This window comes from Bombina bombina, chromosome 3 (assembly GCF_027579735.1).
Source record: "Bombina bombina isolate aBomBom1 chromosome 3, aBomBom1.pri, whole genome shotgun sequence".
NCBI lineage: Eukaryota > Metazoa > Chordata > Amphibia > Anura > Bombinatoridae > Bombina > Bombina bombina.
The window spans coordinates 124938445-124953040 of NC_069501.1; the positions used below are offsets into that span (position 1 = coordinate 124938445).

The following is a 14596-nucleotide window of genomic DNA, read 5'->3' on the forward strand; positions in this document are numbered from 1 at the left end:
AGTACCGTTCAAACACACCTCTAGTGTAGGAAGCTACAAACCTAGCTTTGAAGTATTAAGTAGAGTCAGTGTTGCTGATTGGAGTGGACACTGCCATCCTGTATTATTATTTATATTAATTATAATCTGAGGTTATTATTAATACTTAGATATTATTTATTTATGATCATATCTTGTTGTATATACAACCATACATTTTTAGCCCTACCTTCTCTTATGCTTTTTTAGCGCTTTCCCATACCCTCTTGTTTCTTGCATATTCTTTGGTTTGTAGTTTGGAGGTATACTTACCTTTTGGGAATAGCTTAGAGATTAGAGTGATGCAGGCCCATTTATCAAGCTCCGTACGGAGCTTGAAGGGCCGTGTTTCTGGCGAGTCTTCAGACTCGCCAGAAACACAACTTATGAAGCAGCGGTCTAAAGACCGCTGCTCCATAACCCTGTCCGCCTGCTCTGAGCAGGCGGACAGGAATCGCCGGAAATCAACCCGATCGAATACGATCGGGTTGATTGACAGCTCCCTGCTGGCGGCCGATTGGCCGCGAGTCAGCAGGGGGCGGCGTTGCACCAGCAGCTCTTGTGAGCTGCTGGTGCAATGTTAAATGCGGAGAGCGTATTGCTCTCCGCATTTAGCGAGGTCTTGCGGACCTGATCCGCAGTGTCGGATCAGGTCCGCAAGCCCTTTGATAAATGGGCCCCTTAGTATCTATAACAACTTCCCTGTCTTTTTAGGACTTTATCAAGTACTATGAGGTGTTTTATTGGAAACACCGTGATCACTGAGAACTTTTCGGCCCCATGTTATAAATAAGGCAAAATTGCAGTTGTGGGAGTGGGAAAAAGACAAAACGCGCTATTGTGATCATGTCAGATCGAAAAGGGCCATTTTCAGCAAGAAAAATAGTCAAAAAGGTTTCAGGCAATATATTGTGATTGACCCTAAGATATTAAAATGCTAATTATGGCTGGGCACAACCAGTTATTTCAGATTCAAAAATCTCTCATCTGACCACCACTGGGAGATTAATTAGTATTGATGTGCATTCGTTTTCACATGAATGCACATTTGTGATGAAATTCGGATTTTTGTTTTCCTTTCATCTAAATGAATATCCAAATGAAAGCACAAAGAAAATGAAAGAAAACTAAAAATACTGACGAAAATCATCAGTATTAATTTGTTTCCTTTAATTGTTAAGTAAGTAATGCTCACCTTAAAGGGATATAAAACCCAAAAATGTTCTTTTGTGGTTAACACAGAGCAAACCATTTAAAAAAAAAAGTTTCCACTTTACTTCTAGTATCAAATTTGATTATTTTCCATGATATTCTTTGTTGAAAAGATATCTAGGTAGGTATCTTGAGTACTACATGACAGGAAATATTGCTGCCATCTAGTACTCTTGCATATAGATAACATTCTTGCAAAACTGCTGCCATATAGTGCTTCAGAAATGGGCCGGCTTCTGAGCTTGCATCCCTGCTTTTCAGCAAACAATACCAAGAGAATGAAGAAAATTGATAATCAAAGTTAATTAGAAAGTTGTTTAAAATCACATAATCTAACTGAATAATGAAATAAAAATTTTGGGTCTCATGTCCCATTGATGTTCTTTGGAGAACGTGTTAACTCGATCCTCTTCTTGCCAGAGCCCCAGCCGCACTAACAGGAGCGTTAGCGCACTTGGCTCACGGGACCTACACTAAAGTTAGTGAAGGTCCTGGGAACTGACCATGTTAAACCTGCTGTTAGTGCAGTAGGGGTTTGGCAAGAAGAGGATATCTTTAACGTGCTCTCCAGAATGTGTTAAGGTATTATAGCTACAGGCGAACTTTAAAGGAATACTGAACCCATATTTTTTCATTCGTGATTCAGATAGAGCATGTGATTTTAAGCAACTTTATAATTTACTGCTATTATCAAAAAAAATGTTGTTCTCTTGGTATCTTTATTTAAAAAAGCAGGAATCTAAGCTAAGGTGCCGGCCCATTTTTGATTCAGAACCCTGGATAGCGTTTGTTGATCGTTGGTGGAATTTAGTCACCAATTAGCAAGCGCTACCCTGGTGCTGAACCAAAGATGGGCCGGCTCGTAAGCTTACATTCCTGCTTTTTCAAATGAAGATACCAAGAGAACAAATAAAAATTGACAATAGGAGTAAATTAGAGCGTTGCATAAAATTGCATGTTCTAACTGAATCATAAAAAAAAATTGGGTTAGTATCCCTTTAAGTAAAGTATTGTAGCTACAGTCGAAAATGAATGTAAATGTTTAACTAAAATTCAGTATTCATTTCATTTTAAATTAAACGAATACAGAATACAGAATATTCTAAACAAAAATTTCTTGGCTCTACACCTCAATTAATTATCTACTATTGCCTGTTCACATAGCTTTTCTATAGAGAATATGTATGTAATTCATATTTTGATATAGGTGATAATATATTCTACAGGCAAAAACTGCTATTTCAAACTGCAAAATGAAGGTAAAGGAGCATTTTGCAAAGAATTAAATACACTCCAAAATGAAGGTAAAGGAGCATTTTGCAAAGAATTAAATACACTACAATACTTATATCTGGAGTATTTTATAATCTTGTATTTGAAAATATACTTTCATTCACTTGCAGGTTTAATTCGTCTGCAAGAACTCATCAAAGCCCCATCAAGATACAACATCAAAATCAAAATCCGCCAATTACCTTCAGGAAATAAAGATGCACGGCCTTTGCTCAAAGAAATGAAAAAAGCCAAGGAATTTTATGTGATTTTTGATTGCTCACATGAAACTGCAGCAGAAATCCTAAAGCAGGTAATACAGTTATCCTTTCCTTTCTATATCATCAAAGTTCTAGCTCTGTTACATGACATATATCAAAGGGGTATACAGAAACGTTTGTGTTGTATTCACATTTTTTTCATTAAGAAACAGATGGTTACCCTTTTACTTTAACACTTCCTGGTATAATAATAATTTATATCAAAAAGACTGATTCTCTGAGAATTGTAAGATGTCAGTATGGAAACAAATATTTATTTCAAAACATTTATATATATTATATATATAAAATTATTATTATATTTTGCATAAAGATAAAGATACTTTAAAGGGACACTCAGGTCAAATTAAACTTTCATCATTCAGATACAGCATGTAATTTTAAACAACTTTCCAATTTACTTCCATTAAAAAAAATGTGCACAGTCTTTTATATTTACACTTTTTGAGTCACCAGCTCCTACTGAGCATGTGCAAGAATTCACAGACTATACGTATATGCATTTGTGATTGGCTGATTGCTATCACATGGTACAAGGGGAGTGGAAATATACATAACTTTGAAATTTGTTAGAAAAAAAATACTATTTATTTGAAATTCAGAGTAAATGCTATTGTATTGTCTTGTTATCTTGCATTTGTTGATTATGCAAATCTACTGTGTTTACTAGTCCTTTAAGTACCTGCATCATAAAAATATACAGCATTGGGGAGTGCTGAGTATGCTACTCTTCGGCCGACATTTAAGAATCAACCGGGCTTGCTCCAGCTAACCTGTCCACCCGGTATAGCGGCAATAAGATGGCCACATTTATCATTGCACCAGTAGCTGCTAGTGCAGTGCTGCCCCTTGCTAGCATGTGGCCAATCTGATGCCAGCAGAGGCTGTCAATCACCCAAGTCAGACTTTTTGGGGGTAATTTTATTCCGCCAGCTAAGAGCCGGCGCCCAGTTTAGGAAGCTTTATAAATTTCCCCACAAGGCTTTATTATATTGTTTATAAGCTGCCTAATTGTCAAGACAAGGAGTTATTAGTTAAAGTTGCTGAGTACTTCTTTTTACTTTTATTTCACATGCCAGTAGTATGGCAAGCCTGCGTAGAGCAATAAGATATCTCAAATGAAGTTAGTTAATTTTCTTTAGCGTATTCAGCAATAATATGCTACAAATTCTGTCCTTGTTTCCAAAATCACTCTCTTGCACTTCTCAGGTCATTTATCAAACTATGTCTTGCCTGTCATCTCCCCAATCAAGCATACAGGACCTACCCATGCTTAGACTTGATTGAGTATAAATATAGGTCAAAAATGAAATGCCTGTTAAATTATTTAGTTCCCACTCAGGGTGAGGTCTCACTGTGACTTTGCAGAACACATACAAACAAGGTGAAACTGCCTAACCGCTAAGATAAGCTATACCCTAAAGAGACATCATCACATTGAATAAGCAGATAAGTCCTAAGCTCTGTTGATTCTCTGGCAAGAATGCGCTTAGATAATTCCTAAGCTCTGTTGATTCTCTGGCAAGAATGCGCTTAGATAATTCCTAAGCTCTGTTGATTCTCTGGCAAGAATGCGCTTAGATAATTCCTAAGCTCTGTTGATTCTCTGGCAAGAATGCGCTTTTATAAGTCCTAAGCTCTGTTGATTCTCTGGCAAGAATGCGCTTAGATAATTCCTAAGCTCTGTTGATTCTCTGGCAAGAATGCGCTTAGATAAGTCCTAAGCTCTGTTGATTCTCTGGCAAGAATGCGCTTAGATAATGCCTAAGCTCTGTTGATTCTCTGGCAAGAATGCGCTTAGATAAGTCCTAAGCTCTGTTGATTCTCTGGCAAGAATGCGCTTAGATAATTCCTAAGCTCTGTTGATTCTCTGGCAAGAATGCGCTTAGATAAGTCCTAAGCTCTGTTGATTCTCTGGCAAGAATGCGCTTAGATAAGTCCTAAGCTCTGTTGATTCTCTGGCAAGAATGCGCTTAGATAATTCCTAAGCTCTGTTGATTCTCAGGCGAGAATGCGCTTAGATAAGTCCTAAGCTCTGTTGATTCTCAGGCGAGAATGCGCTTAAGTGTGTTCATGAGACCAGGAGACAGTGGGATACTAGGAAAGATGGTAAATGAAAATGCAGGTGCTCATTTGCCGCTAAAAAGCTCTGTATGAAGATAATGACCGTGTGTGAAACCATATCCATATTTCATATTTATATTTGCTGTTGTATCTTTTTTGTGTTTTTTTTACCTTGTAGTGTTTAATGTTTTTTGCTTTTTTGGGACAAGCAACACTTTTGCTCCATAGTTTTGTACAATACTATTTAACTCTATTTAGTTCTGGTGTCATGTCTTGTATATTGCTCATGTAAAGTTTAATCCTGCTGATATGTCTGATTCTGCTTATTTTTTGCCCTCTTCTGTAAAACTCACATTCCTTAGCTCTTGGGCTAAAGTATATGACCTCTATTTATCAAGCCGTCGACTTTCTTGCATTCAACGGCACCAATACGCTCGCCTAAGATCGCCTAACATCGCTGCCGCGGACCTGAATACATTCTCCAAAATTATCAAGAAAGCTGTCAAAAAGCTGTGCACCAAGTACGGAGCGATGAGCAGCAGACTGTTGTTAACTAACAGTCATCAATCTCGCTGCTCTTCGGCTTATTCGCAGCTTTCTTGGTACCCTGTCACTAAACACCCACACTATACTAACTGTTTACCCCATATACCACCGCTCCCGGACCCCGCCGCACCTAAATAAAGTTATTAACCTCTAAACCACCGCTCCCGGACCCCGCCACAACTAAATAAAGTGTTTAACCCCTAAACTGCCGCTCACGGACCCCGCCACCACTTACATTATATTTATTAACCCCTAATCTGCCCCCCCTATATCGCCGCCCCTATATTAAATGTATTAACCCCTAAACCTAAGTCTAACTCTAACACCCCCTAACTTAAATATAATTTAATATAATCTAAATAAATATTCCTATCATTAAATAAATTATACCTATTTAAAACTAAATACTTACCTATAAAATAAACCCTAAGCTAGCTACAATATAACTAATAGTTACATTGTAGCTAGCTTAGGGTTTATTTTTATTTTACAGGCAACTTTGTATTTATTTTAACTAGGTAGAATAGTTATTAAATAGTTATTAACTATTTAATAACTTCCTAGTTAAAATAAATACAAATTTACCTGTAAAATAAAACCTAACCTAAGTTAAAATTACACCTAACACTACACTATAATTAAATTAATTACCTAAACTAAATACAATTAAATAAAAATAAATAAAATTATCTAAAGTACAAAAAAAATAAAAATTACAGAAAATAATAAAATAATCACAAGAATTTTAAACTAATTACACCCAATCTAATCCCCCTAATATAAAAAAGCCCCCCAAAATAATAAAAATCCCTACCCTATACTAAATTACAAATAGCCCTTAAAAGGGCTTTTTGTGGGGCATTGCCCCAAAGTAATCAGCTCTTTTACCTGTAAAATAAATACAATACCCCCCTCCAACATTACAACCCACCACCCAACCCTACTCTAAAACCCACCCAATCCCCCCTTAATAAAACCTAACACTACCCCATTGAAGATCACCCTACCTTGAGACGTCTTCACCCAACCGGGCAGAAGTGGTCCTCCAGACGGCCAGAAGTCTTCATCCTATCCGGGCAGAAGAGGACCTCCAGATGGGCAGAAGTCTTCATCCAGGCGGCATCTTCTATTTTCATCCATCCGGAGCGGAGTGGGTCCATCTTGAAGACTTACGATGCGGAGCATCCTTACAGGCCGACGACTACCCGACGAACAGCCAATAGAATGCGAGCTCTATCATCAGCCAAAAGGATTTTTCCTACCTTAATTCTGATTGGCTGATAGAATTCTATCAGCCAATCGGAATTCAAGGGACGCCATCTTGGATGACGTCATTTAAAGGAATATTCATTTGTCGGGTAGTCCTTGCTCCGCGTCGGATGTCTTGAAGATGGACCCGCTCCGCTCCGGATGGATGAAGATAGAAGATGCCGTCTGGATAAAGACTTCTGCCCGTCTGGAGGTCCTCTTCTGCCCGGATAGGATGAAGACTTCTGGCCGTCTGGAGGACCACTTCTGCCCGGTTGGGTGAAGACGTCTCAAGTTAGGGTGATCTTCAAGGGGGTAGTGTTAGGTTTTATTAAGGGGGATTGGGTGGGTTTTAGAGTAGGGTTGGGTGTGTGGGTGGTGGGTTTTAATGTTGGGGGGTATTGTATTTTGTTTTTACAGGTAAAAGAGCTGATTACTTTGGGGCAATGCCCCGCAAAAGGCCCTTTTTAAGGGCTATTTGTAATTTAGTATAGAGTAGGGATTTTTATTATTTTGGGGGGCTTTTTTATTTTATTGGGGGGATTAGATTAGGTGTAATTAGTTTAAAATTCTTGCAATTATTTTATTATTTTCTGTAATTTAGTGGGGGTTTTTTTGTACTTTAGTTAATTTTATTTAATTTTAATTAATTTATTTTAATGTTGTTTTTTAATTTAATTATAGTGTAGTGTTAGATGTAATTGTAACTTTGGTTAGGTTTTATTTTACAGGTAAATTTGTATTTATTTTAGCTAGGTAGTTATTAAATAGTTAATAACTATTTAATAACTATTGTACCTACTTAAAATAAATACAAACTTACCTGTGAAATAAAAATAAATCCTAAGCTAGCTAGAATGTTACTATTAGTTATATTATAGCTATCTTAGGGTTTATTTTATAGGTAAGTATTTAGTTATAAATAGGAATAATTTATTTAATGATAGGAATATTTATTTAGATTTGTTTAAATTATATTTAAGTTAGGGGGGTTAGGGTTAGACTTAGGTTTAGGGGTTAATAAATTTAATGTAGGTGGCGGCGGTGTAGGGGGGTCAGATTAGGGGTTAATAAATTTTATGTAGGTGGCGGCGGGGGGAGCGGCGGTTTAGGGGTTAAACACTTTATTTAGTTGCGGTGGGCTCCGGGAGCAGCGGTTTAGGGGTTAATAAGTATAATGTAGGTGGCGGTGGTGTAGGGGCGCAGATTAGGGGTTAATAAGTATAATGTAGGTGGCGGTGGTGTAGGGGGGGCAGATTAGGGGTGTTTAGACTCGGGGTACATGTTAGGGTGTTAGGTGTAGACGTTCCCATAGGAATCAATGGGATATCGGGCAGCAGCAAACATAAGCTTTCGCTGCTTTCGGACTCCCATTGATTCCTATGGCATCCGCCGCTTCTAGGGCGGCGGATTGAAAACCAGGTACGCTGGGCCGGAATAGTGGCGAGCGTACCTGCTAGTTTTTTGATAACTAGCAAAAGTAGTCAGATTGTGCCGAACTTGCGTTCGGAACATCTGTAATAACGTAAGCATCGATCTGTGTCGGACTGAGTCCGGCGGATCGTATGTTACGTCACTATATTCTACTTTTGCCGTTCTGTAGGGTTTGATAACTATGGCGAATCAGGCTCGCCACAAATACGCTGCGGAATTCCAGCATATTTGCGTTTGACAGCTTGATAAATAGAGGCCAATATCTTTGTTTACTGAACTCTCTACTAGTTTTCTGATTTTGGCTAGTTCCTAACTCAAGTTTATCTATATTGTATATTGTGCTTTTACCTATTTTCTGATTTTGGCTAGTTCCGGAACTTAATTGTATAACCTACATTGGGCTAGATAAGTGGAGCACTAATTTATCGGGCAACCGTAAAAGGGCAAATTAACCCATTTAGGAGAGCAATAAATAACCAGCCATTACAATTGGCTGGTTAATGCTACCATGAGCTAGGAGTAGCAGTAAGTAGTAATTTACTAAATGTCCCCCAATTGGCCCCAAATTTAAGAGTACTGTAGTTTTTAATTAAAATTGTATATATATATATATATATATTAAATAAAAAACAAAAACGAGCAAAGAAGTTTTTAGGGGTTAAAAGTTGCGGGTTTGGGGTGTTAGAAAAAAACGGCCCTGAAAAGTACCTTTACATTGGTCTATGGGGAACTGTGTGTGCCATGCAAATATGTATGTATATGCTTATATACATATATATTTATGTGTTAATATGATATATACACATAATAACACATAAGTAAATATGTATATTATCATTTACATTTACATATATATTTACATTTGCTGCCCATTGCTTCCCCTTCACTGCACAACGTTCTCAGCTGTGTCTTACAGCATGAAAACGGGGCTCCCATTGAAGCCTATGTAAGTACGTTCTTGTGAGTGCAATGCTTCCATGCAATGCAAACACGACGTCGCGTTCGCATTAAGGCTAGCTCACATTTGCGTTTCTCTGATATTACTAAGTAGAGTGCAAATATAGCTTTTATAGAGGATATATTTGGGATTCACTTGTTATCTGGTGCAAGACCAGGCTGGTTTTAGACAATTCTGCATTAAGCAACTTTGGCCGCGTTCGGGCAGCGCTCAGGAGCTAGTGGGAGCGCTTCACTTCCAACGATGACTTGGCGCTGGGTGACGTCACAAGCAAGGGAGCTTAGAGAAAATGATCGCATGCGCAAAGACATGCGCAAAGACATGCGCAAAGAGATCTGCTGCACAATAATGGACTTTGTGCATGCAATCGTTTTTACCAAGCTCCCTTGTAGCTGACCGTACAAATTGTGTCTCTCTTTGAATTTGTATGTGTCTAAGTGGAGGATTATTTTTATACAACACCATTGTCCAAGAATGGTTTCCCCTGCCTCTCGGCAAACATCTGAACCCTGACCCACCTCCATTCAGCTGCTCTCAGCTCAGCCCCTGTAGCTTATTCTGCCCCATTCAGCTAATAATACTACAGGTGCTGAGCTGAGAGAATGGAGGTGGGTCTGAGTTCCGATGTTTGCCGAGAGGCAGGGGAAACCAGAGACACTGGGGAAACAATAACACCGAATAAGCCTGACAGCAGCATTTAGTACAGGGCAAAGTGGAGATAGGTTACTAAACCACTTTGCCCTGTACTAAATGCTGCTGTCAGACTTATCCGCCTCACCGGTCCCTCTGCTGCTTATAAAAACATGGCAGCCTCCACAGCAACACGTGTGTGCAGGCTGCCATGTTGCCAAGTGTTTGAGCTTGCTCTGAAAAGTCCCAGCTTTTCAAGCACACTGGAAGCGCTGGGACTTACGTCATCAGAGCGCTCAAAAAACGCCAGGCATCTCACTTGCAAAGGGTGAGAAAAACACTCCAAGCGAGTCCCAGTTCGCTTGGAGTGCTGGCCGAACGCAGCCTTTGTGTACTTTGTACCTATTGTTATTTTTTTGAGTGTTTGATTTCTTCTTTTTTATTTCTATCACACTTTTGGTAACTTCTTGATGTTTTTCTCAGTTTTTATTGTCCAATGTCAGAAGTATAAATGTATTAGCCATGACAAAGAGGGAAATATGTGAAGGAGAATTTAAAGAAGAAATAAGAGCATTGCTAATAAATTACTTACTGCCTTTTCTGTTTAATCCTTCATACTATTTATTAACACCCAAATGATAAGAACCACCACAAATTATAAGATTAAAAACTACCGCTGTAGGAGAGGTTGTTACTGCTAATGCACATTTAGAACTATCGATTGGGTTCAGATTGACAGACGTAGTAGTAGCTTTTAGCATAGCTGTGTTTTTGTTTTTTTTAGTTGACTTTCTCTAATTAGTAATTCAGCTCTTGAGTTTGGTTTTAATTGTGGTCTTGTGAGACGTTTGCATGATGCCCCAGACAGCCACTTAATTGGCCTTGCGGTCACACTGTCTCTGCCACATCTTTACTGATAAATATTTCTACAATTTAAAAGAAGCATCTGGTGCAAGATTGTCTTGTTTGCTGATTTATTTGCAAATTTTGGTTATCACTTTGTGTTCTTTTATCCTCCTTCTAAAAGGTCTGCTTATTAAGCTGCATAAGTGAAAATACAGGGCAACATTAAAATTTCAGTTACATTAACGGTGTCAAAATTATTTTGTTAATCATTTTCTTTTTTTCCCTAGTCTTCTAAATAGACATTAACGTTTTAGATATATATATATATATATATATATATATATATATACTGCTACTAGTTTTATATATATATATATATATATATATATATATATATATATGTATATAGATAGATAGATAGATAGACATATACCTGTAAATATATATATATATATATATATATAGGTCTGAGGACGGGGGCAACCCCGAAAATGTTCATCTTAGTAAAATTGAATTGCTGATATACGGAGAGTGCCTTTCTTACTTCATTTGGTATATATATATATATATATATATATATATATATATATATATATATATATATATATATATATACTGTGTGTGTATATGTATATGTATGTATATATATATATATATATATGTATATATATATATATGCCCTGTGCATTGTTTATCATAAAAGTCCCTTTGTATACAAAGTAAACAAGCGGCACTATACTACACACAATACAGAAGAATAATCAAAGTCACCAGGGCAGCTCCTCTTCTTAAAGTGAATGTAAAGTTTCATCAAGTAGTGCCCAGTTTTTAAAAATACTATTAAAAACAGGGGCACTTTTATTGATGAAACTTTACATTTCACCATATTTGTAGAAATACTTACCTCTTCGTCTTGAAAGCCGCTCCAGCGCTTCACCAGCCCATCGCAAGCCTCTTCCTACGTCAGAAATGACGATTCCGGCCTTCCTCCAATTACGGCGTTGCTTTAGGCAATGCTTCCCCCAGGGCGGGAAGCCAAGATTGGAGGATGCCAGAATTGTCATTGCTGATGTAGGAAGAGGCTTCCGACGGGATGGCGAAGCATTGGAGCGGCTTTCAAGACAAAGAGGTATTTCTACAAATATGGTGTAATGTAAAGTTTCATCAATGAAAGTGCCCCTGTTTTTAATATGAAACTTTACATTCACTTTAAGGTGAGGGAAAATCAACATGCATCAACATATATACAAGATAAAAACAAAAGGGCTCCTCATGGTGTAGACTATCAGGTAGATTATGAGTTTTGTGTTATGGCTTTTAATGCTGAGAAATGGCAATTTCAGCGTAATGGCAGACAAGTAACGCAATATTACGCATTGTGTCGGTATTGCTAAACCGCAAGCATTTTAGCCTGTAATGCAACGTCCATTCCGAACTAAAAAAAATAAGTTTAGGATTTTAATAGCGGCGGTATTACCGGTTGTGCATTGCATTGAGGCTAAAATGCTTGAGTTACAACCGCCATACCACCATCTGAGAGCAGTAATTATGGGTTTTGTGCAACAAAAATGTTTCATAAAACTCATAACTAAAATGTTACAAAGTACACTAACACCCATAAACTGTCAACATCTTCATCCATTGCGGGGGCATCTTCTATCTTCATCCTGGCACGGAGTGGAGTAGCGAAGACATCCAGCGTGGATTGCCCTCTTCATACGGTCTCCGCCGTACACTGAATCTTCAATGCAACGTAGCCGTTTCAAAATAAATAGACATCAATGGGGTTGTGTTAAGGAGATTTTACATTCCGCACTTCAGGTGTTTTTTTCTAACACTCTCTCCCAATTGATGTCTATGGGGGAAAGCGTGCAAAAGCACGTCAAAGCAGTCCTTAGATCTTGTGTGGTATGGAGCTTAACGCCACCATATTGCACAGCACAAGGAGGTTTTCCGTAACTCGTAATGGCAGCGCTATGGAGAGTGAAATAATGCAACTTTTTTGGTGTTAGTTTCACACCTTGTTTAGCGCAAAACTCGTAATCTAGGTGTATGTGAATTATGAAACAAATAAAAAAATTCCCAAATGGGTCACTCACAAGTGAGATGGCACTATATAGATGAATAGTGCAAATAGGCAAGCTGGATTTCACAGCCACCAGCTGGATGATGCTCTCGGTAAAAACCTCCAGGAGAATTCCTTCTTAGACACAAGAGGCTCCAATGTCTAGCCACAGGCAATCAGGAGAAATCCAGCAGCCATTTTCCACAAACAGATGCTGCAACTTGATAAAAGTACTAAAAACTATAATAGAACATCAGTGTACAGCTGATCGGTTTAAAAACATGCAAGGCATTTCTCAGCTCAAAGACAAGCCGTTTCATCAGGCATGACAATAGAGTGGAAGTTTGCTCTTTATATACATCATCATATGCAGACGTTACCTTTGTAATTATTATTAATGATTATTGTTTATATAAGCATATGAAAATGCAACTATCCTACATCATAATAAAAACAAGTACAGAACTTCTAAAAGGTATCAACAGTGGCATTAACATGTGTATTATCTGTTTTGTATAATCATTGTACTGTGCACCACAATAGAAAGAACACAGAAAATGAATCTAAAAACAATGCAGTCACATGACTGCAGTAAAAATAAGTTCTTATTGATGGAAATTTGCACATGTGACTGGAATGACATTATCTTAAGTGTCTGTGAAACCACTGAACAGATATATATATATATATATATATATATATATATATACTGTGTGTGTGTATGTATGGGTGTTTATATATATAACCTAAGAGAGGCATTGTATCTTAATCAAAATATAATAAAAAAAGAAAGAAGGCAGTAATAAAGAAAATCCCAAGCTAAAGTTAAAGTGAATCAGAGAAGCTGCTGTGACCAGGCATAGGGCGGTGTCCGGTAAGTCCCCTAAAGTGCCCCCTATTTAGATGTAACCTCCGGGGACGACTGAGAACAGGATGCCTGGGATACTTGTTTTTAAAATCTCTTTAATGTGGAGGAGCATGCACTTCATATGCTGGTACCAAACTTCTCTCATCAGGACCATATCCCTTTCAATGGATGAGTTTCCCTCTGTGAATTTCGCATTTAGGATTTCTTCAACCTCATATTCTTCACCCATCCAATAAGACAGGTGAGATGGAAAGGAGTCAGGCACTGCAGGTTTGAGAAGGGAGACATGAAAATCTGGATGGAAGCAATAGAAAGATGGCAACTGGAGACAAATTATGACTGCAGATATGACATTTTCAATGGTGAAAGGTTCAATAAAGCCAGAACCTAATTTCTTGGAAGGATAAATATACTTTGTCTCCAACTTGACAAGTAGGAGTAGGACATCTTTTCTTGTCAGCATAATGCTTATATTGTTGTTAGGCCTCCATTAATCATTTCTTAATAAAAGAGAAAATATTGTTAGCCTCCTGTAAATGTTGATCAGCAACAGGAACTGAGTTTTGGAGAGGTGAGCCAGGTAACATAGTTGGATGATACACAGGAAAGGAGTGATTATTATAGGCAAATTCAGCCAAAGAAAGGTATCGAGCACAGTCATCTTGTAGGTACTGTTTCAAAGGGGTTTTTTTGCGTCAGTTTTGGCCATCATTTTGGGGATGGAAAGCAATAGATAGGGCCCATTGAAAGTGCAGTACTTTGCAAAAGGCTTTCCAGAATTTAGACATAAATTGGGGACCTCTATTGAATTCTATAGTCTCTGGTAAGCTATGCAGCTGAAAAATCTCTAGCAAGAAAATGGAAGCTGCGTGATCTGCATCAGCTACACCCTTGGGCCTCTATTTATCAAGCTGTCTACTTACCTGCATTCGACGACCCCAATACGCTCGCCTAAGTTCGCCTAACATCACTGCCGCAGACCTGAATACATTCACCAAATTTATCAAGAAAGCTGTCAAAAAGCCGCGCACCAAGTATGGAGCGATGAGCAGCGGACTGTTAACTAACAGTCATCGATCTCGCTGCTCTTCGGCTTATTCGCAGCTTTCTTACTATACTGTCACTAAGCACCCACACTATACTATACTTTTTTA

The 14596-nt window shown here is 38.1% G+C and overlaps 1 protein-coding gene across 1 annotated transcript in view; it reads left to right on the top strand.

Moving 5' to 3' along the window:
• Nucleotides 1-14596, top strand: part of GRIK1 (glutamate ionotropic receptor kainate type subunit 1) — an 847144-nt gene that overhangs the window by 242283 nt on the left and 590265 nt on the right. Inside the window, exon 5 of the mRNA XM_053705180.1 lies at nucleotides 2634-2815. Within this exon, the coding sequence (XP_053561155.1) occupies nucleotides 2634-2815 (182 nt within the window). The remainder of the gene's footprint in view (nucleotides 1-2633; nucleotides 2816-14596) is intronic.